Source organism: Gadus morhua, chromosome 18 (genome assembly GCF_902167405.1).
Source record: "Gadus morhua chromosome 18, gadMor3.0, whole genome shotgun sequence".
Lineage (NCBI taxonomy): Eukaryota > Metazoa > Chordata > Actinopteri > Gadiformes > Gadidae > Gadus > Gadus morhua.
The window spans coordinates 5,579,416-5,601,416 of NC_044065.1; the positions used below are offsets into that span (position 1 = coordinate 5,579,416).

The window sequence follows — 22,001 nt, forward strand, 5'->3', positions numbered from 1 at the left end:
AGAACCAGGAGAACTCTAATAAGGAGAACCAGGAGAACTCTAATAAGGAGAACCAGGAGAGCTCTAATAAGGAGAACCAGGAGAGCTCTAATAAGGAGAACCAGGAGAGCTCTACTAAGGAGAACCAGGAGAGCTCTAATAAGGAGAACCAGGAGAGCTCTACTAAGGAGAACCTGGAGAGCTCTACTAAGGAGTACCAGGAGAGCTCTAATAAGGAGCAGCAGGAGTCTGTGGGGGAGAGGAGCAGATGTAACTAAGAACGGGTTAATACTTTTAACATTTCAGAATGGAAAGTTAATAACTTAAGTGGTGTGAAGCTTTTAGTGGGGAATTATGATTGCTACTTACAAAGTATGAAGCCCGCACTGATTTAAAATTCATCCCTGGTTAAAGGAACAATAGGTTAACTAAGTCTGTGTGTGTGTGTGTGTGTGTGTGTGTGTGTGTGTGTGTGTGTGTGTGTGTGTGTGTGTGTGTGTGTGTGTGTGTTAGTCCCTGTGGTGTGTGCGTGTGCACATGTATATCTCCCTGTGTGTGTGTATGTCCATGTGTGTTGGACGGGCTACAGCGGCGTACCTAATAAGCTTAGCTTGTCTTATCAAAGAAACAATCAGGTCGTGCCTCTCGCCGACGTTCATATCCTCCGGTACCTGACGGCGGTGCGTGTCTCCGGCTAGGGACACCCTCCAATCGCTCCCCGTCACACGGGGCCGGGGTAAACACACGAGACAGGGGCCCGGGGCCGGGGCGGTCCGCGGAGCGTGATGAATTATGGCAAGGTGAATCAAGGACGAGAGCGTTCTGCCACCTGAGCAGCTCGGCCCAGAATTAAGACGCAGGCGCCGTGTAATGGAGCCTGGCAGCTGATCACACGGCGCCGTTCTCTGGGCCCCAGCCCCGGCTTGAAGAGCCGCGCAGAGGCTCTGCCTGGCTGTGGGGGCCCGCTAGTCACACGACTACTGGGGGCCGCCTTTATGGTTTTTATAATGCAGCGAGAGCGCTCGCAGCAAAACATCTCCTAACTGGTACTTGCGGAAGGGCTGGGGGAGGGAGGGGGAGAGAGAGGGGGAGAGAGAGAGCAGAAGAGAGGGACAGCAAGCAAGAGAGAGCTGATGAGAGAGGGACAGCAAGAGAGAGAGGGACAGCAAGCAAGAGAGAGCTGATGAGAGAGGGACAGCAAGAGAGAGAGGGACAGCAAGAGAGAGAGGGAGAGAGAGAGAGAGTGAGAAAGAGCGAGAGAGAGTGAGAAAGAGCGCGAGAGAGAGAGAGAGAGAGCGAGAGAGCGAGAGAGAGTCTCTGAAGGGGATTCCCTCCGTTTAAAACAACAGCACCAGTCCCGACCGCGGAGGGGAATCACCCCTGTCGTCGTGGCTCACCTGCTGTAGCCGAGGCCCCTGGCAACGAGCTGCGGTGGAAACACCACCGAGCTCTGAAGCGCCCGACGCTCAGCATGATATACCGCTTGCCTCACTACGTTTGCGTTACGTTCAGAGAGTCACTGAAGTCGTTAGCCCGGGACGGGTCGAGGCTAAGCGACGCTCAACAGGGCTGGATGGACCATCAGGAGGCCCTTCATCCTGCTCCGCAAGCCCAGGGTGGGAGACCCCTCCTGATGTCCAGGAGATGAGCGTTTGGCGAGCACATTACCATCCCCTCGAGGTCAGAGAACAGGCTCCCCCCCTGCTTTTCTTGCACACCTCACTATTCTCTGCAGCTGTGAGGTCGCAAATGAGAGTAAACTGATGCGCTCTGCGCTGGGCTAATGGTGAAATGCGTTCCCGTCCACCGCCCCGGCCTGTAATACTTCTGTAGCTACTGGGGCACAGTACTGACACAGGCTGAACCTGGATGGCCACCATCTCCCCTGTCCCACTGGGGCAACCTAATGGGCCTCAGCAACAGTATCTGCTCTGCCTCCGACACTAGTGTGGAATTTAAGGCTTTAAAAAAGGATGGACTTTTTTTTTTTTTTACTTTGTCAGAGCACATTAAAGGGACCAGTAGATATCTATCCTAGGGGAACTCAAAAAAGTGTTATGGGGAAATGCCTCTCAATTCCCATCGGCACTGGCAGAATACAGCCAAAATCAACCATTCTCTCTCCAAGTCCCTCTCTCCCTATTTTGGAGTCCTTCCCAACACAACAATCCAAAAGTCCAATGTTTTCAGAGCGATGCGTTCTCCTGTGTTCTGCTTGGATGACCTTCAACGCAACACGAGACCACGGCCACAGCCACTCCGGACACGCTCCGATAAAGCCCTCTTTTGTTGTGGTGTTAGCACGGAGAATCCCATGGTGGCTAGCTGAGCCGCGCCTGCGTTCAACCAAGCCCTATTTCAGGCCGGCCGGGTTGCCTCGGCGCAGAGACGCAACGCTTCTGGAACGCCAGACAAGATGGTTCCTCTGTGGGTACATCCTGCCATTAATTAAAGTGTGGATCTTAATGAGGAGGGTGGAAATAGAATAAATGATTCGTCTCCCTCCCGTGCGGGGAAACTACAAGTAAGGCCCTGCAGGAAGCAACATTAAAGACACGCAGAGCCTATTATTTAAAAATATGGCTGGAATGGTGCAGATAGGAGTGGGGAACGTACAAGAGTTCCACGGGGTGCTACATTTCCTCCGGAATGTAATACTAATCACTACACCATTACCTCCCATTATATGCATTCTAATTGCCACTAGCTTTTCTGAAAAACACACTGGAAGAAGAAAGAGGTTGTGTTAAAGAGGACTCCAGAAAGGTTTCTTGAAAGGAACTTCCAGTATTTTTTTAGATAGATTTGTTTCAAACACCCCACCAGGCACACATTGAAACCCAAGACGGACCTATCTATAGGCAACCTGTTCTTTGACATTCGGGTGTCCAAACCATCCAAATAATTTCCATTTCACAGATCAATGTTCTGCTTGATAATTACCATTTCACAGATCAATAATGAGGAGGCTCTTGCACGTCTTCCAGGCTTTGACAATGTGAAGAGGATATTTTTTTAAGTTGTTATCTATTCCCAAGTCAAACCTTTAGCCATCAGTTCGAGGAGCGAAGACAAAGTTGTTGGAGGATCAGCAGCGATGGTGTCTAGCATGTTTGCTGATGGTGAATCATCCCTGCAGCACACATGCTAATGGAGTTCAGAGAGCAGCCACGATAATGATCACGGTCTATTTGCACACCGTTGCAGACTAGCTGATTCTATCAGCCTGTGCTCAGAGATAAGGCAAGGTCAAATAACGTAATTACTCAAGCGATTTATTAAATTAGTCGATCTGAATTGCATGTGTCTGATCTCATCTTCGTCTGTGGCTTCTGTCAAGTTGTTTGCGCCACAACTCCTTGGTGACATCAGTCACTCTGCAGCATGAGTGCAAGACGGTTGTTTATAACCAACACTTTGATTCTCACTCACAGGCAAGAATGAAATTCCACCATTGGGCGGGTGGTCACAGAAAAGGCAAGGCAAGGCAAATTTCTAATACGAGGAATTACACTTTTGCTGTGAACAATCACATTCTGCAAAATCCACTCAGTTTCATCTGAAAACAGAAGCAGAAAAGTTGGACCCTTGACATCATTGTACTGGGATAAAAATTCTGTATGGGGTCAGATTCTGGAAAAATTACGGCAACACCATTTTGGCAAGAAATGGAGTTGATGTTGCAGACTGCAATGGTTTCACAAGTGTCTGAGGCAGTACTAGGAAAGTAGCTCAGCGTGAGTCTGTGAGACTCACAGAGGGAGAGGGCTCAGACTGTTTGGGTTAATTATACACAACCTCACCTAACCATCGTTCCTTCAAGGAAACAGTCATCTCTCCAGGCACAACGCTCGCCCGTTGAGCATTTTCAGTCCGTCTCCGACTGCTATTTTTGTCGGATCGCCCAAACCTTTTTGAGTACCTTTGTTTTCCCTTCTACACATCAATACAAACCACAACTGACATAAATGTTTACAAATTATTCATTTAGTTTCTTGATATGAGGCGAATTACAAATACAGACTGGCAGCTTAACGGTGAACCCAGACACAACGCATTGTTTTCCTTGCTGCTTTTGCGTTGCGGACGGCCTCGAGTCTTACACCGTTTGCAACCGCGGATTCTTTGCGGCGCACCTTGAACGTCTCGAGGTGAGAAAACGTAACTCACAGCATCCAACGTCATTCGCGTTCTTTTCCATCGTCCAATCAGATGAATTGCGCCGGGCTCTCTGTGTAAACAACATGGAGAAACTAGCGCTGGCTCTTGCTGCATCCCGGAACTATTATGTTATACGTATATAATGTTTGGATAAATTATACATTTCAAAAATATGTTTAATAGTGGTTAGGACAAGAACAGCAATTTCCTGGTTGCCTAGTAACAATAAACAATAGAAGCAGCAAGCTGCTTTATATTTAAACTCAAGGCTTCAACAGAGAAGGCATTGCGGTGTGCCTGGCGTTTTGCAGGTAGCACAACGCACTGAACAGGACTAAGGTGTCTTGCTCAAGGGTGTCTTTTGGGTAGCTAGCTGCGGACACAGGGCATCAAACCGAGAACATAATCCTAATATTACGATGATCGGTCTACACATGACACGGAGCCATCAGAATGAGGTAATAACAGGGACCAGCCTGATTAACAGCTAGGGCGTCCCAGGCCTGAAGCAGTGAACGACATCAGCAAATGTCAACGCTTTTCTTTTACAAGACGCCTGCAATTAGTGTGAGAGGCCGAGTGAGGTAATGGATCAATTCCACTGTTAGAAGGAACAAAAAGCCACATACAAACAGGCGCCCACAAACACACACACACACACATAAACACTAAACCGAAACTGACAGATGCTTGCTACTTGCAGTCTAAGAATACCAGAGATGTAAGTAGGAACGACAGCGAAGGCTGACGTCGGTCAAAGAGCAGGAGGAGTGGTGTGAAGACTACTAACAGGGTGGAACACGCTGGAAAACACAGCAAAACAGGCTTCTGCATTACCACTCCAGTCCCAGGGGTCTGTAGAGATGGAGGAGCTGAGCCACAAAGCACTTCACCCAGAGATGATATGTATGCCTGTGTGCCATCTAGGCAGAGATTACCTTAATTATAATCAGGTATAGATCAACATACCAATGTGCCTTGAGTACATAAACGTTCAACAGCGGGGGATAGAAATGTTCGGCCATTTGTGCATTTGTATGCACAAATGCATCTTCCCTGTGACAGCAGACCTGCATTATGTTTTAGGTCTGGGCGTTTTCAAACTCAAAAATAATGGTTTGAATAATTGTGATTTCAATGAAACTTATGTTGACCTGATGAAGAGCTGAAAGATTTGAAAACTGTTTTTACGATGATTGTTTTGTTTCCTTCGCAAATGAATAGTTTTTAAATTGGTATCGGCCCTGAAATCCCTTTCAGCGCATCCGTAACATTCTGCTATCAATGTTCGCCTATGATCTCAAATCCTGCTGTTGGAAGGATGACACAAACAGCCTCCTTCATGGGGTTCATTTAGTTGACACAAGCTTGACCTTAACCGCCATGGTCCCTGGCAATGACGTCCCAACTGGTCAGGGCCCAGTTCAATGGCGACTGGAAGAAGTGGAAGATGAACTTCCAAACACTATGGTAATTGAAAACTGGATTCATTATTTTCTTTTGGTCCCCACACACACACACACACAGTACTTTTAAACCTGGTTTTGTAACCGATCAAGGCTTTGACCTTTAATCCCGCAAGGAGAAAGAGGAACAAGCACCACATTATGACCGGCACATCAGTTGAGGTGCATGCTGAGAGGAGGTCCTAAAATGTCAGGCTGTGACTCACAAGATGAGAGAATGAATATGGCAGCATCTCACTGCCAGAAACCCCGAGCAAAAATGACTTGCATGTTTTCACAACTCACACATCCGTCAACACATGTTTCTGAGAGCACTTTTACTGCGCTCACTTTTACATGCACCCTACAAGGGTGAAAAATAACATGCACCCTACAAGGGTGAACAATAACATGCACCCTACGAGGGTGTACGATAACATGAGGGGTTGTATGATGCCAAACAACAGGCCCCCTGGTGAGTGTGCAGACAGAGACACGGCCCCCCATGCATCACACGTTGAGTGATGCTAATGAAAACAATCCCTCTCCACAGAGCATCGCTCTGACTCCAGAACACTATGAGTGAGTTGCCATCTAAACACTTCACTCAGGATACGAAACAAACCCTGCACTCTGAGTGACATGCTTGACGCCAACACCATGGAATTGCAATCTGAATTGTATTGAGATGGAGCTTCATTAGCGGATTGGGCAATCGGTTAGGTATACACCCTGGAATGAGGAAGAGCAGGAAACCACCAACAACCACCAACATGCACGCCCCGCTTGAGATGTTGAGACCCATGGTCAAAGCATTTACGTTAGGTCTTCTCCTTGCGGGTGGAACATACCTCCGGGCCAAGACATCAACCAAGACATGAACTCTAATACCAAAACGTATTTTCCCTCCTCCTACCCTCGGCTTGTGGTAAGGCCATACAGGGGTCAGTGAAGAATATTCCTCCGCTCCGAGGAATTTGATTCCTTTTTCATGTTCGCTGTTAACCATAGAATATAACTACTGCTAAGAATATTACCCATTTTTGTATTGCAAATTTATTCAATACGATAATGTATGAAAGTCTTCACATCAGTTCGAAACATTCCTAGACACACTCAACACCTTACATTTTCACATCCAGTCAATCTTCTCTGTGTTGAGTTTTTTTGTGGGTTATAAGAAATTCAGAGGTTCTGCTCTGCACTGGCAGGCGACCGCCATTGAGTGTTCCGGTAAGCGACATTAATGACTGCAATTAGTATGCCTTGATTTAGCCCGTCTCTGGCCACACGCTTCCAGGGAGCCCGCAGCTTCTTAGGAGCTCAGAGTCTCCATAACTTTGCAGAGCAGCCAACAGATGCTGTCTCACTGCGATTCAGCATTACTGTCGTGGCTTCTTTCACCCCAGAAGAACGCCCCAGGTCAATGGACTTTGTAACTAACTTTGTATTTATTCCCTTGGTTTTCTTTTCATATGGACTACACCTTTAGTAAAATATAAGAACACAAAGGCAAATTGCACAGCAGCAGATCCCCAGTTCATGCTTCGAGGGGCTGAACGGCTTGGATAGCTTTCCATAAATGAGTAAAGACACTCTTACAATCTGTTTTCCTCCAAAAGGCACCGAGAATGACCTTATAGCATTGGATCAGACTAAATTCTGAACCTTTGAAAAAAAAATAAAACAAAGGTTTTGTCCTTCCAGTGACAAGATGTCCAGGAGATTGATTCAGACCTTCCACACTAGCAAGAGGACCGCTGTTTGCTGTAGTCAGTTAGCTGGGAGTGGTCTCTCTCCTAATAAGGGTAGATGGAGAAGGCGTCCTCCTCTAAACAGGTTATATATGATCACAGAAACAGACAGCTCAGAGTCAGAGGCCACATCCATTCATCACGCCTCCGGCTAACTGTGACCTTAGAGACAAAACGTAACTCAAACTTGTCTTCTGTTGTTTGGGGTGGAAACACAACCCTTAGTGTAACGAGTTAGTGGTAACTGTTGAGGAGGACTGACAGCTCATTCAGTACTGCTGGTGGCCACGGTCTGCTGAGCCCATGGCTCCTGTGGAATGGTTTACTAGTACCATTACCAGTAGTAAGGCTATGTTGAAGTCCCATCATATCCTCCAAGATGGTAGGCAGCCAAATAGAAAACAAACACTATTTCAGCCAGAAGTAGCAGACTTCTTGTATTTAACAGGGACGTTCCCGCCTGTTTACTATCTTCACACATCTTTGGTCAAAAATAAGACACTCACTCAAGCGGAGGCGTTTTCAAATGAAAGATGTTTGGGGTTTACTAACCCTTTAAGAGACAGAGCCTGGAGAAGGTAGACTGCTATGAAGTATCAAACTGTATCCTGAATCTGAAGATAACCCCCGCCAAGGTCATATATAAATAGAAGTCAAGTGAAGACAGGTCATTAAGAGAAATACAGGATAAGGAACAGGTGATTAAAAGGCTTACATACTCTGGCACAAAAGAGCAACAGAACCCATGCATATTTAAAAGGTACATCCATTTAGCCCTGGCACTGTGCTGATCAGGATAAGACGTCAAATACACAATGACGAACACCTTCTGGCAAAGTGAGGGCCCTTGTTACAGGAATTTCAGAATGCCTGTGGCTTAAGATTGGCTTTTCGGTTCTTTCATAAGCCATCATCTTCTCTCTGATTTCCCATTTAGATGGTCAGGATGTCGGATGAAGGGGACCGGACGTAAAGGAGCAATTATGTAACGCTGACCAGATGGGTGCCCTGACATCAAAGGGGGACAGGACTGGCAGGAAGAAACAGTCACCAGTGTGTAGTGACATCATCACCAGGTGCCCAGGTGTATATAGTGACATCACAAGGTCCCCAGGTATGCAGTGACATCACCAGGTGCCCAGGTGTGTTGCGACATCAACAGGTGTCCAGGTGTGTAGTGACATCATCACCAGATGCCCAGGTGTCTTTAGACATCATCACCAGGTGCACAGGTGTGTAGTGACATCACCAGGTACCCAGGTGTGTAGTGACATCACCAGATGCACAGGTGTGTAGTGACATCACCAGGTACCCAGGTGTGTAGTGACATCACCAGGTGCCCAGGTGTGCAGTGACAGCAACCCCAGATGCCCAGGTGTGTAGTGAAATCATCACCAGATGCCCAGGTGTCTATTGATATCATCACCAGGTGCCCAGGTGTCTATTGACATCAACACCAGGTGCACAGGTGTGTAGTGACATCACCAGGTGTCCAGGTGTGTAGTGACATCACCAGGTGTCCAGGTGTGTAGTGACATCACCAGATGCCCAGGTGCCTATTGACATCAACACCAGATGCCCAGGTGTCTATTGACATCATCACCAGGTGCCCAGGTGTCTATTGACATCATCACCAGTTGCCCAGGTGGGTAGTGTCATCATCACCAGATGCCCAGGTGGGTAGTAACATCACCAGGTGCCAAGGTGTGTAGTGACATCACCAGGTGCCCAGGTGTGTAGTGACATCATCACCAGGTGCCCAGGTGGGAAGTGAGTGTGACGACATCATCATCAGGTAACTGACGGCATTCCGCTCAATACAACAAGTTCAGATTTGGTTTATCCAAAAACAAAAACTAAACCAAACATTAAAATCGATGTGCTGCTACTCTGGGCAACCTGCAAGCACAGCAGCTCCACCACTGGGAAGATGGGGCAGAAACTTTACTGGACCAATATATTCCCATTGGCCTTAACACTGCACAGAATAAACACAATTAGATATGGCTCATAAATGGGCTTTTTAGTTTGAAATAGATCAGAAATTATTGGAAATAAGTGAGCCAGATCTGGGTAGATAGAGAAATATTTTTTGTTTTGACATTTAGATTTGGTGGTGAACAGAGTCTGCGAGAAGTGAAGGCAGAGGAATACTTGTGTGTGTAGACTGACTTCCAGACGTTATAAGCGGATGGAAGGAGGAGGCAGTCTACACAAGCCAAGAACATGCTTCTGCATGTGATTCCATGTTTGTGGTGCCATCTGCATCTCCAACTCCCTGTCTGGAATAATAAAGTTAATCTTATCTCATTACATGAAAGTACAACATTCTCTGTTAAAAAAAATAAAGCCCATCTCAAACATTATCACTGACCATCTGCTAAACAAATTTGAGAATTATTTACAGCCTCTGACTGCCAGAAACGCAGCCCTAACGTTGCTATGATGTAGCCGTCATGTCGCGTCCCTGTGATTGCTACGTTTGGCTCAACCATTGTCCATTTTATGATGAAACAAAGAGAACAGTGTGAATGGCAACGTCTGCTTTTAGATGTCACAAAACGACCTGGAAACAAACCACCACATTAAGCCCGTTTTCACAGCACTTATGAAAGGTTTCCTTCTCTACCGACGATGGGCAAGAAAACAACCAATCGGACGCATAAGCAAAGTTAACAAACAAGAGAGGATGTTGGAGCCCAGATAGGCCTCTTCTGAACACACTGGAGTGTGAAGTATGAAGACGAGTTGGGCTTCTGAACACACATGAGTGTGAAGTGCAGAGACGAGTAGGTCTCTTGAACATGCTGGCATGTGATGGCAGTGTAGAGATGAGTTGGTCTTCTGAACACGCTGGCATGTGAAGAGTTGGTATTCTGAACACGCTGGCATGTGCATACAGTGTAGAGAGGAGTCGGTCTTCTGAACATGCTGGAGTGTGAAGTGTGGGGATGAGTTGGTCTTCTGAACCCGCTGGATTGTGAAGTGTGGGGACGACATGGTTTTCTGAACACTCTGGCGTGTAGAGTGTGGAGACCACTTTTCTTCTGAAAGCTAGGACTGTGTGGAGACGAGTCTCTCTCTGATTGGCTGGCTTTTCCCCCCTAACTTGACACCGAACTGCAGCAGCGGTCAGTGGCTGGCATACCAAATGGGTCTCTCTGCTGCTCCAGAGGAGTAAAGGCACTGATGAAGTGGGGGGCCACGGTATGCTTTTCTGGGTCTCCCCACACTCCCATTCCCCAAATAAATAATTAGAAGATGAAATGGAATAAAAAAAATACAAAAAGCACCAAGACTACAAAGCACCGTCTGAGGGGGCTTAATGAGCTAACAAATGCATGAATCCATTTCTTCTGTCCAACCACAGATACAATAATAAACCACACAAAGCGTTGTCTGTCTGTTGTTGTTGGTCTTCTGGGGTGAGAGTTTGTCTGTGCGTGTGCATTTGGCAGAGAGAGTGAGTGTGCGTAAACGTGTCTTTAGGGTGAGGATGTGTCTGCGTGGCTTTAGGGGGAGGGAGTGATGCTCCTCTGTCTCCAGCATACAGATGTGCTCCACGGCGTCGGTCGAGACGAGGTGGTGGTGATAACGGCGTTATCACCAAACTGTCATATTTTGCATTCTGGCCCCGGTGGCTGCCACTGTTTACTGGAGGACTTCATGAATCCTAATCGGGGTCTGAACCCTTCTAGCAGCCCGAGATGGCCTTTCACAGACGCCAAAGACACAGGGTATCTCCATCTGACACAGCTTTGCATGCATGTTTAAATAAAGGCATTACCACATAATGCTGTTGATCATCTGCATCCTAGTAAACAAACCTTTCATTATACTAACGACTGAAGTCTTCCTGAAATCACACATGCTGGCAGCACACCACTGAGAGAGGTTGAAACCTGTGATTGGGTTATCCATCGGCCCTGAGACCTGAGAGAAGTTTGGTGGAAAGTGCAGTACCTTACATGTGTGATTCTCACCACGTTCTGCAGCTGCACGGTCTCCTCTCCTGACCGCTGCGGAGCCAAGGCCAGGAGCCCGGATTTGCATGGCGAAAACATCATCAGAAAAATGTCCTGACACACACACCTGACTCCCGTTCCTTAGCAACAACAGCCCGGAGAGATGAAAGCAGCGCTGGCGCGTGTGTATCTGTGTGTCTGCGTGTCCCGAGGATCTGAGAGGCAGGACGGCGGCGCAGTACTCACTTGTTCTGCATCATGTTCATGATGACCCAGTCCGTAGGGTAGACGTTCTTCCCGATGAGATCTTTGAACATGATGAATGTTTCCATGAGGAAATCCTGGAAGAGGAGCAGAGAGGAAAAAGCCTTCAAAAGGAATTCTTTCTCACCCCTGCGAGATGAAAGCTGTCTGGAATTAGCTGTTCACTAATGGGAGCTGCGGCTGGCTAGTGAGCAGAAATTAAATAAGTAATGGGAAGTAGGTGCAGGAAGGAGGTGCAGGCTTGTGGGCAGGAAATAACTTCAGTAATGGGAAGGTGGTGCCCAGGATCACCTAGCTTTGATAGGTGGTTCGCAACTTGGTTTCAGAAGGGGCTTACTTTAGTGCCGGGGAAACGATGCAAAATGAGCTATTCTGGGATCTCGAAAAAAACATACAATTATGTTCCTTCGTTGGGTCATAATCTGAGATCGACAGAACTACGGTAATGGATTGTGATGGGTGGAAGGCAATTCATGCTCTCCTGGGGCCTCAAACCTCCTTATGTCCTTGTGATTTAAGATGTTGAAGACGTCATTGGGTGGATATCAATCAATTCATATTGGAAAAACGTAAACTAAAAAATAGATTGCAATACTCGAGTTGTATCTAAATTACTAGCGGCTATTCTGACAAAATGAGTTGCTCTTTCATGTTTGCTTGGGGTTGTATATATATATATACACACATGTATAAAAAACATTTAATATATAAATGTACAGATGAAAGACATGAACGGCGCATAGATGCGGCCAGGAGATAAATATTTAACAGGCTGAACCGAGTTACCTCTCCATGTTTGTTTGTGTATGTTCCATCACAGAATGACGCATTAGAAATAACAAATACACCAGGATTCCAATCCTAATGGAGTTAGTTGGAGCCCTGCCTCCGATCTGAACGATGGAGCCATGAGGCGGCCGGATTGAAGCAAAGCCACAAAGTCATTTGGGAGGCGGCCAGCTCTAAAACGTCGGCCCAGACCACATCCACAGCAGCCATACATCTGTCTAAAGGACCACATCCACATCCCCCATACATCTGTGTAAAGGACCACATCCACAGCAGCCATACATCTGTCTAAAGGACCACATCCACAACAGACATACATCTGTGCAAAGGACCACATCCACAGGAGACATACATCTGTCTAAAGGACCACATCCACAGGAGACATACATCTGTGTAAAGGACCACATCCACAGGAGACATACATCTGTGTAAAGGACCACATCAACAACAGACATACATCTGTGTAAAGGACCACATCCACAGGAGACATACATCTGTGTAAAGGACCACATCAACAACAGACATACATCTGTGTAAAGGACCACATCCACAGGAGACATACATCTGTGTAAAGGACCACTCTGGATCACCCACCAACCCCAGAACCGGACCTGGACACATCAGACACACAACCTTGGGTGCTCTGTGAGTCTATTGATGGACTCAAAGAGCTGCCTGTATTCTTGACTCAAACTTGAAAATGTTGAAATAAAAAACAGAGTTGCAGCGGAAGTCTGTTCTTCTGCTGGAGCTCAGTGGGAGCATCTTGGTGGACGGGTGGAAGGACTCAGCCAATGATTCTAATAAACAATCTCGTTAGGGCTTTGTAGAATGAACAATGGAAATGGGGACGATAACGTTAAGACGTGAAGCCAGGCAGCGGCCAACCACTGTTTGGAAGCACATTGCTAATACTTATATATCACATACACACACACACATATATATATACATGTATATAGAGTTCGCCAAATAATAGGGGTTAGCTACTGAGAAGACGCCACTTAGCAGCCTTCATGTTAACATTATGCTAATGAGGCACTGTAAGGATGAAATTATTCAGAGCCTTAAAAAGAAACATAACATCAGTCAGCGCCGTTAAGTCCTATAAAGTTCCCCTACTTATCTCAGAAAAAACTAATAAAAACATGAATAAGAAATGGGGGGAGTCCTATTATGCTCTAGAAACCCACCATTACCATAGTGCAGAAAAGTTCAGCATGGACTCTAAACGATTCAACATTAATTGATGGGCCAAGGGTGAAGGGGGCAGCCCGCTGAAACCGGGATTAGCCGGTCGCTGGGGGGCCATGGACCCCTGGGGTCAGGTGGGAGGGGGGGGGGGGGGGGGGGGTGGACCCCTGGGGTCACATGGGGGGAGGAGCAAGGAGGACCCTAGGGGTAAGGTGGTGGGGGGGGGGGGGGGGGGTCGGTGGTCTCCTCCCCTCACCACCTTACCCCTAGGGTAGGGTTAGGTGGGTGGATGGGGGGGAGGGTGACCCCTGGGGTCAGGGATCAGGGGCTCTACTCACCACCACGTCGCTCCTCATCTTGCCGAAGGTGTTGATCAGGTGGGCGTAGTGGTAGTCTTCCATCTGCCTCAGCGTGGCCGTCATGCTGGCCACGAAGCCGCCCTGGAGACACAAACACAAGCAGGCACCGCGTTAGCACAAGGGGCGGGACGGGGACGGGACGGAGGGGGGCGTGGGCGGGACGGAGCCGACCGCTGGGACGTGAGGTCGGAGACACGAGCGGCCCTCATCAGGCCGTCTCATTAACCCCCCCGCCCGGGCCCTCGCTGCTACGTCCGCTGGGGGGGTAGTGTGTGTGTGTGTGTGTGTGTGTGTGTGTTTTCTGTGTGTGTGTGTGTGTGTGTGTGTGTGTGTGTGTGTGTGTGAGTGAGAGTGTGTGTGTGTGTGTGTGTATGTGTGTGTGTGTGTGTGTGTTCCGTGTGTGTGTGTGTGTTTTCCATGTGTGTGTGTGTGTTAGAGATGCGCGGTTGGCGGTTGCAACCGCGGACTCCGCGGTTAAACCGCGGATTGGGCGGGTGACGTGACAAAAAATAATATTTTAATTAAATTCGGGCGGTTGGCGGTTTAACCAACGAAATTCAAAAATATATACACATTGTTAAATGTCGTTACCTACTTCCAAGCACATTTTGAAATAATCCAATTCTCATCAGGCAGTAAATTGGCCTCTCTGTCTCTATCACACACACACACACACACACACACACACACACACACACACACACACACACACACAAACTAACGGAAGCAAAAAAGTTTAAATTAAGTGACGATCCGTCCCATGTCGCGTCTCCACAAACCTGCAAGTTATGAGACAGCTGTCAGTATTGGAAGAAGCTTTAACGTCTCGTTGATGAAACTGCCTGGGTTATTTTGTTTCGTATAAGTTATATTTTAAAACAGCCAGTCATTGTAGCCTACCACTCGTGGAATATGGAATTTCAAAGAGATGATGGAGTGATTTTATTCAGAAGTGACATCAGGCATTGGCAGCGCGAGATGTGCAGAACAAGTTAAACTTCTAGCTCAGTAACATCAACACCTAAGAAAGAAGGTAAGAAAAATAGTCGGAAAACTTTGATTTGCAAGGCAAGCAGGCAAGTGTTGGGCTTGTTACAGTAGCCTATATAGCCTTCAATGCGGTGAAATTTCGGAATTAATAGCTCGAGTCGGCGTTTCCTTAAAAGGCTATCTTTCATTTTGCAAAAAAAAAAAACACAGTAAGCTATATTACCATATTAAAATGGTGTACCAAATTGCGTTTTATTACAATGATAAAAAAGTGTAGGCCCCTACTAGCCTATGGTAAGGTCAGGTTTGCCGATGTGCTTGGCTATTTTAATGATTCTCCCTGTGCATCGATCGGAGACAGACGTCACCTCACTGATAATATTCTGGGGATAGGCTACAACATAGCCAATAGGCTTTCATACTAGGGACTTTATCCTTTAAATATCTTTGCGGCATTGGATCAGTCTCCTTTCAAGAACAGGCAAGAACTTTCTAGCCTCGCGTCAGCAGCGCATATACCTAAAAACAACAGGCGGATGGCGGGCGGGTGCGGTTTTGAAAATTGGTCAAAAAAATTGTTGCGGATGGATGGCGGGCGGATCAAGCGTTTTGTGATGCGGTTGCGGATGAAATAATGGCCCATCCGCGCATCTCTAGTGTGTGTGTGTGTATACCAGCGAGTGCGAGAGAAAAAAAAGTTGTTGAGAGAGTGTGGTTCGGGAGTGAGTGAGAAAGATAGCTGCTAGGGAACCGCTAGGCCGGGTTTAGAGGGTAGAGGGGTCGGGTCGTGTCAGGGATTTCGGATGATAGATGACAAAAAAAAATAACACAATATAACAGAAAAATATCTATATAATAATGTTATCCGAAGTAGAGAGGGGAATGGAACACAGCCAGGCAGGGATATACTCGGGTGACAAGAACATCATATCTCGACAGGAGTGGGGATGTCAGGCGAGACACCGAAATGTCTTCGAGTCGAGATCTGCTTGGAAGATTCTGGTGTTACTCAGCAACAAGCCGACACCACCAGGAAGGGTGTAAGCCGTGTGGAGGAACTCAGAATAAACCCAGACGTCTTGTTCAGACCCCAACTCCATCGTCACTCAGTAAACAAGCTGATGGCGGCAGCGGTAACGGCGGTACGGTCCTGATGCAACCAGACCCGGTCCCCTCGTCTCTGCGGGCGGGGACCCGTGGTCCCTGACCAGCTCATCAGGTTGGTAGGACACTCGCACACGTAGAGACGGCGAGAGAGAGAGAGAGCTTTGACTGGCTGATTAACGGCGCTACCTCGCCCATGTTTCTCTGCGTCGGTTCCCTTTCACCATGACGCTAAACGAGATCAATCAAACAACAATCACAACGGTAATTGAGTTTTCAGGAGAAGGAACGTGTGTGAGATATTGACGAGGCTTGGTTGACAAAACCACCGTTCAAAGGGAGTGTGCTCTACCTGCAGCCTACACTATCTTTGTTGTACACGGGGTATGGGTTAACCTAGTGATGGTTAGCGCTTGGCACTTGGTTCTATGAACATCCTTCCTGTACCGACAGCGATATATATTTTTGTTCCTCGTTCTTCAGACAAATGTACTGAATGTAAGTCGCTTTGGATAAAGGTGTCTTTAAAATGCCCTGAATGTAAATGTCGACCGAAGAGTGTAAGGTTCCCTTCCAGAGACTCTCATGTCCTATGCTCAGCTCGTACGTCACCTGTCGTGTCGTCGACCAATCCAAAGCCAGAGGGGTGTCATCCACCTCCTCCCCTCCACAAACAGGCCAATGACACGCATCCATCATGAGGACAGCCCGGACGCAGCGTTTATTTAATGAAGCAGTGGCACAGCGATAAATAACAGCTGTCATGTTGGATCTTTTAATTACTTTTTTTCCCCAGAATATATCGAAACTTTACGAATAAACAAAACTAACATCCTTAACTCTTCACGATGGGGTTCACAAAATCATAAAAGAAATCATCTAATATTATCCAAATTGATTTCATCGGTGTTCATCAAATCACCTCCTCAAAAGATAAGGGAAAGCTAATTAAAAGTCCAACTGTATCTACACCGACCGCATCAGAGCACACACAAAATGAATAAACCTGCGATCTGATAAGCCTTTAGAAAAACAACCATTGTGGGTGGCACTCTGCCATTCCTGCTGCCGGCTGGTGTGAGGTTGAATAATCTTGTTTAATTGGGGAACACCGATTAGCTCCGACACAAGGAGGTTATTGTCGGACCGTTTTAGAAACACTGTCGATGTAGGTCAGCGATGGAGATGAGCTGTGAGCTGACGCAGGTCAGAGGGCAGACTTTAGTTCGAATCATCAACATACAAGAAGTCAAAGGGGGACTTCAGAAGGACTTGAGGCGAGACGGGCCGTCCAATACCTGGAGCGGTGCACAGGGACCCATAATGCACTGCAGAATAACTCCTTCAGGTTTCTATGGAACATCTTCACATTGTCTCCATCTGTCCCCTCTCTTAAAGGATAAACGAGCAGCCAGTTTGAGCCCAGCCTCAGCCACTAGGAAGATTGAAATGCGTGACAGCACACTATTGTTATTCTTTATGGTGCAGGGCTATAAGGCTTTCCAGGCTTTCCCCGTCATCATCACAAGCTACGAGCTGATGGGAAGGTTTAGCCAGAACATTAGCTGAGACTGGACATGAACCGTCAACACATGCATTAACATGAGCTTAGCCTACAGAGGGCACTTTGAATACATTTTCACGAGGTGTCCTTTCCGTTTAGAAACTTTGTTCATTCAAGAGGAAATTTCGACCAGGACCAATCTATAACAATGCTGTATAACCTACTAGATCACTTTTCACTGGAAATAAGTTGTTTTAGGGCTTAGGTTTCTATTCAAAGAAATATATATAAGACTTTCACTAACGACCAGGATCAAGAGACCATTACATAACTCCTGTTCTAAATATGTTGTCACAGGGTTTAGCTTCCCTTTAATGGGCCGAGCCACTCTGATAAACACGACCCAAAGCCCAACTATAAACCAGGAGAAGCAATCGCACGTCCATCAGAGGATCAGAACCTACCCGGTCCGAGTTCGGGCCTCCCTCCCCCCCTGCAGCACTGCTCAACAGAACAAGAGACGCACCCGATACCCTGATCCGTCAACGAACGTACCCCTTGTAAACACGCCGTGGAGCACTCTCATGGGGAGTTTCTCTCCGGCGCCAGGGAACGTATCCCAATTGGCCGCCCTGTGACTAGAGGAGTGGGACGGGAGCGGAGTTCTTCCGTTTGCATAATTCCTTGTTTGCCCACTCGGCGAACAGAGGCTACAATTACATGATGGCCAGATTGATGAACAAGAGCAAGCTGGGGTGTAAGTCAACAGTGGAAGCCGGGGGTGTACGTACAGCTTTCATGTGAGCTCCACTGAGGAGCGTGCGTGTGAGGGGCATTGGGACGGATTGATGAGCAGATGCGTCTTCATTGTGAGGCTAAATTAACGGATCGGCAGGTGCTAGCAGATAGCGTTTCCTACACGTTATGTTGCCGTGCTAAACAACTCGGCTTGCAAGGTCACAATGTGGAAATCCTAAAGTGTTCAACGGTGGAACCGAACCTACACACGCCATCAAAGGTTTCCCCGTTTGAAACTTCTGGGGAATATTCTCGACAGTGAGCCGTCCCCAAACTAAATAGAATACACTTTATAATATTTGTTATTTTGTGATGCAAAGCCAGACTTGAATTGCCTTTGAAAAATGGAGCCTTATTTTGTGCTCACCACTTTGGCAAATAAATACCAGAGGAATTACTCTCAAAGAAAACAAAATAACAGGGTATGAACTGAGGTTATCGAATCGGTCACGAGTTCAGGTCAGCTGTTGAAGTGGAGACGATTGGAATATAAACATTGGCTGAAAGAAAAATGTGAAGCAGCCTTAAGATGCCTCCCCCGCCTCTATATAAACGTCCATATCTCTTCACAAATTGATAGAAGTGCAATCCACACATTGAGAAAGAGAAATCATTCTATATCGCCGCTCTCTAACAAGACGTCAGGGGGCTCAGGCCGGGCTGTGACGGGCTGACCTTTCAAGCCACACGACCTCCACACCACTACACCCCCGCTGGGCACTCCGCTCCTCGTTACCATGGCAGCGCGTCCTTCGTTCATTAACCTCGTCTGGAGATGGCAGACGCTGAGGCCATCAGACACGCTTGCGTCTGATTGGATTTGCTTCACGTTGACGTTTGTGTGTTGATGATGAGGCCCAGGTGGCAACAACAGAACTGGGCCCCATTTCCCGATTTCGCGATTGCTTTTGTTTGCATTAAGCACTGTAGGCGCTTCGCTGAGGCTGTGATGAAGTTAACTGGATTTATTGGACCCTGTCTAGGCCGTAACGAACATCCCTGACCATAGTTAATCGCGTTTGTAGTCTACACTCAAATGTGAACTGATTATTGCATGCGGTTGTCTTCATTCATAATAAAATTAAAACATTCGCGAGTATGCAATCATACAAATAATTCTAAATGGGGTCAGAGACTCCGTGCACAGCCCCGCCTTCTCGAGTGAACCAAGAAAAGCCCGCCCCGTGACGAACGGGGGATTTGACCAGATTGGACCTCGGTTTTACACAGGAAACTTGAGATAAGAAGGTGAAATCGCCGGGCGTGCCAAGCTGCAACCGAACACGCTTGGCAGTGTAAAAAAGACCTATAGCCTACTTCATCCTGCCCAACAATATTGGCAGGATCTAGACCAAGCTCTCCTAATCAGCAATAGCCGCGTGTCTAGCCCCTTCGTTCGAATTATGGAACGTTGCATTTTTAATGTCTACAAATACTCTAGACCAGAGAGTGCGGGCCAATCCATGAAACCTTATGCGGAATCAGATAAAGTCGGCTATCTTTGCTGTGCAAAGCACGTTTCAGAAATCAGCACATTAAGATATATGTAGTTGTCACACAAGCTATTTTTGTTAATATGGAATTATTTCATGGGGGAAAATGCCGTGAAAAAATTTACGCACACTGCATTCAGGATTAGGACTGATACATATGTCGGCCTAGGCCTAATCAATCGTGTTTTATATATCTTTAGCATTCATATTATTGCAGTCTATTCTTTTCGCATGCTACTCTGCTGTTGGCCTTGATGGGGTGATATTTTAACGCTTTTTAACCCCGTTTTCCTCCGACATTCCTGCGTCTCCCCCTCCTACGGAACCCATTTCAGCACTGTGTCAGTAGACAGTTACAATCCTACGAGCGTCGTGAGTGCAGTGAACGCACGTTCATGTTAAGAGGTGTTTCGGGAAACGCTCCAAAGAAATTTACGATGGATCGCAAGATCCATCAAGAGAATGATCGTACGAGCATAGATCCAACGTTATCGGGAAACGGGGCCCTGATCTCTTGAAGAATATATATTCCATTTAAATAAAAAGAGGATATATCAAATGTATGCAACATAAAACGCATGTTACAGTATAGTTATAGCTGTGCGCCGCGATTAGCTTCAAAGTCGACAGCGGGGTTGACTAGTTTAGTTGAACCACTTGTTATGTTCCCTTTAATGTTCTGTGTGATGCCGATGTCAACAGTGACCCCCCCCCTGTAAGTACGCAGAGCACTGCAGCGTTCCTTGAGAGCCGTAAAAAGACCCACGGGACTAGAACTGCATGAGGGGGAGCATTAATCAACAGGACCTATTTAGACTGAGGCCTTAGTGACACAAGCTCTGATTGGTAACACAAACTCAGATTGCAGCCAATGACAGGTGCTTGTGAATCAGGATTCATTATGGGATGTTGGGTTGCCAGTACGGCCATATTGAGAGGCCTGGGAGGGAAATAAACTGTAACCGAGACTAATCGATACTCCCTTTGCCCCCGTCACACATTAGAAAAAACGACACAACAATTTCTCCCCCATATGACGAATCACTTCACAATTAAGTACTACACAACGATCAAAACAACATCACTACCTACATAATCACTAACATTTCCAAGATCCTGCTTTTGATGCAATAGCCCGCTTAATCCAAAACCCATAAAGATGGGAGTCCGTCCCCAGCCCGCAGAGGAACCAACAACAACAAACCCTGAGAAACGATTTCAGAGCCAGATGTATTCAGAGATGTCAACCTCTGACGTTATCACAGAGATATCAGATATTAACCTCTGACGTTATCACAGAGATATTAACCTCTGACGTTATCACAGAGATCAACCTCTGACGTTATCACAGAGATATCAGATATTAACCTCTGACGTTATCACAGAGATATTAACCTCTGACGTTATCACAGAGATAATAACCTCTGACGTTTTCACAGAGATATCCGATATTATCCTCTGACGTTATCACAGATATCAACCTCTGACGTTATCACAGAGATATCAGATATTAACCTCTAAAGTTATCACAGAGATATTAACCTCTGACGTTATCACAGCGATATCAACCTCTGACGTTATCACAGCGATATCAACCTCTGACGTTATCACAGAGATATTAACCTCTGACGTTATCACAGAGATATTAACCTCTGACGTTATCACAGAGATATCAACCTCTGACGTTATCACAGAGATATCAACCTCTGATGCATGCACAGAGATATCAACCTCTGACGTCATCACAGAGATATCAGATATTAACCTCTGACGTTATCACAGAGATATTAACCTCTGACGTTATCACAGAGATATTAACCTCTGACGTTATCACAGAGATATCAACCTCTGACGTTATCACAGAGATATCAGATATTAACCTCTGACGTTATCACAGAGATATCGACCTCTGACGTTATCACAGAGATATCAACCTCTGACGTTATCACAGAGATATCAACCTCTGACGTTATCACAGAGATATTAACCTCTGACGTTATCACAGAGAAATTAACCTCTGACGTTATCACAGAGATATTAACCTCTGACGTTATCACAGCGATATCAACCTCTGACGTTATCACAGAGATATCAACCTCTGACGTTATCACAGAGATATCAACCTCTGATGCATGCACAGAGATATCAACCTCTGACGTCATCACAGAGATATCAGATATTAACCTCTGACTTTATCACAGA

General features: G+C 46.6%; 1 protein-coding gene across 2 annotated transcripts in view; it reads right to left on the bottom strand.

Moving 5' to 3' along the window:
* dock1 (dedicator of cytokinesis 1) overlaps positions 1 to 22,001 on the bottom strand; it is a 189,843-nt gene that overhangs the window by 48,658 nt on the left and 119,184 nt on the right. For both annotated transcript variants that reach the window (XM_030339626.1, XM_030339627.1), the window contains 2 exons: positions 13,890 to 13,991; positions 11,551 to 11,645 (listed from right to left, as the gene is read on the bottom strand). In XM_030339626.1, coding sequence (XP_030195486.1) covers positions 11,551 to 11,645; positions 13,890 to 13,991 — 197 coding nt within the window. The remainder of the gene's footprint in view (positions 1 to 11,550; positions 11,646 to 13,889; positions 13,992 to 22,001) is intronic.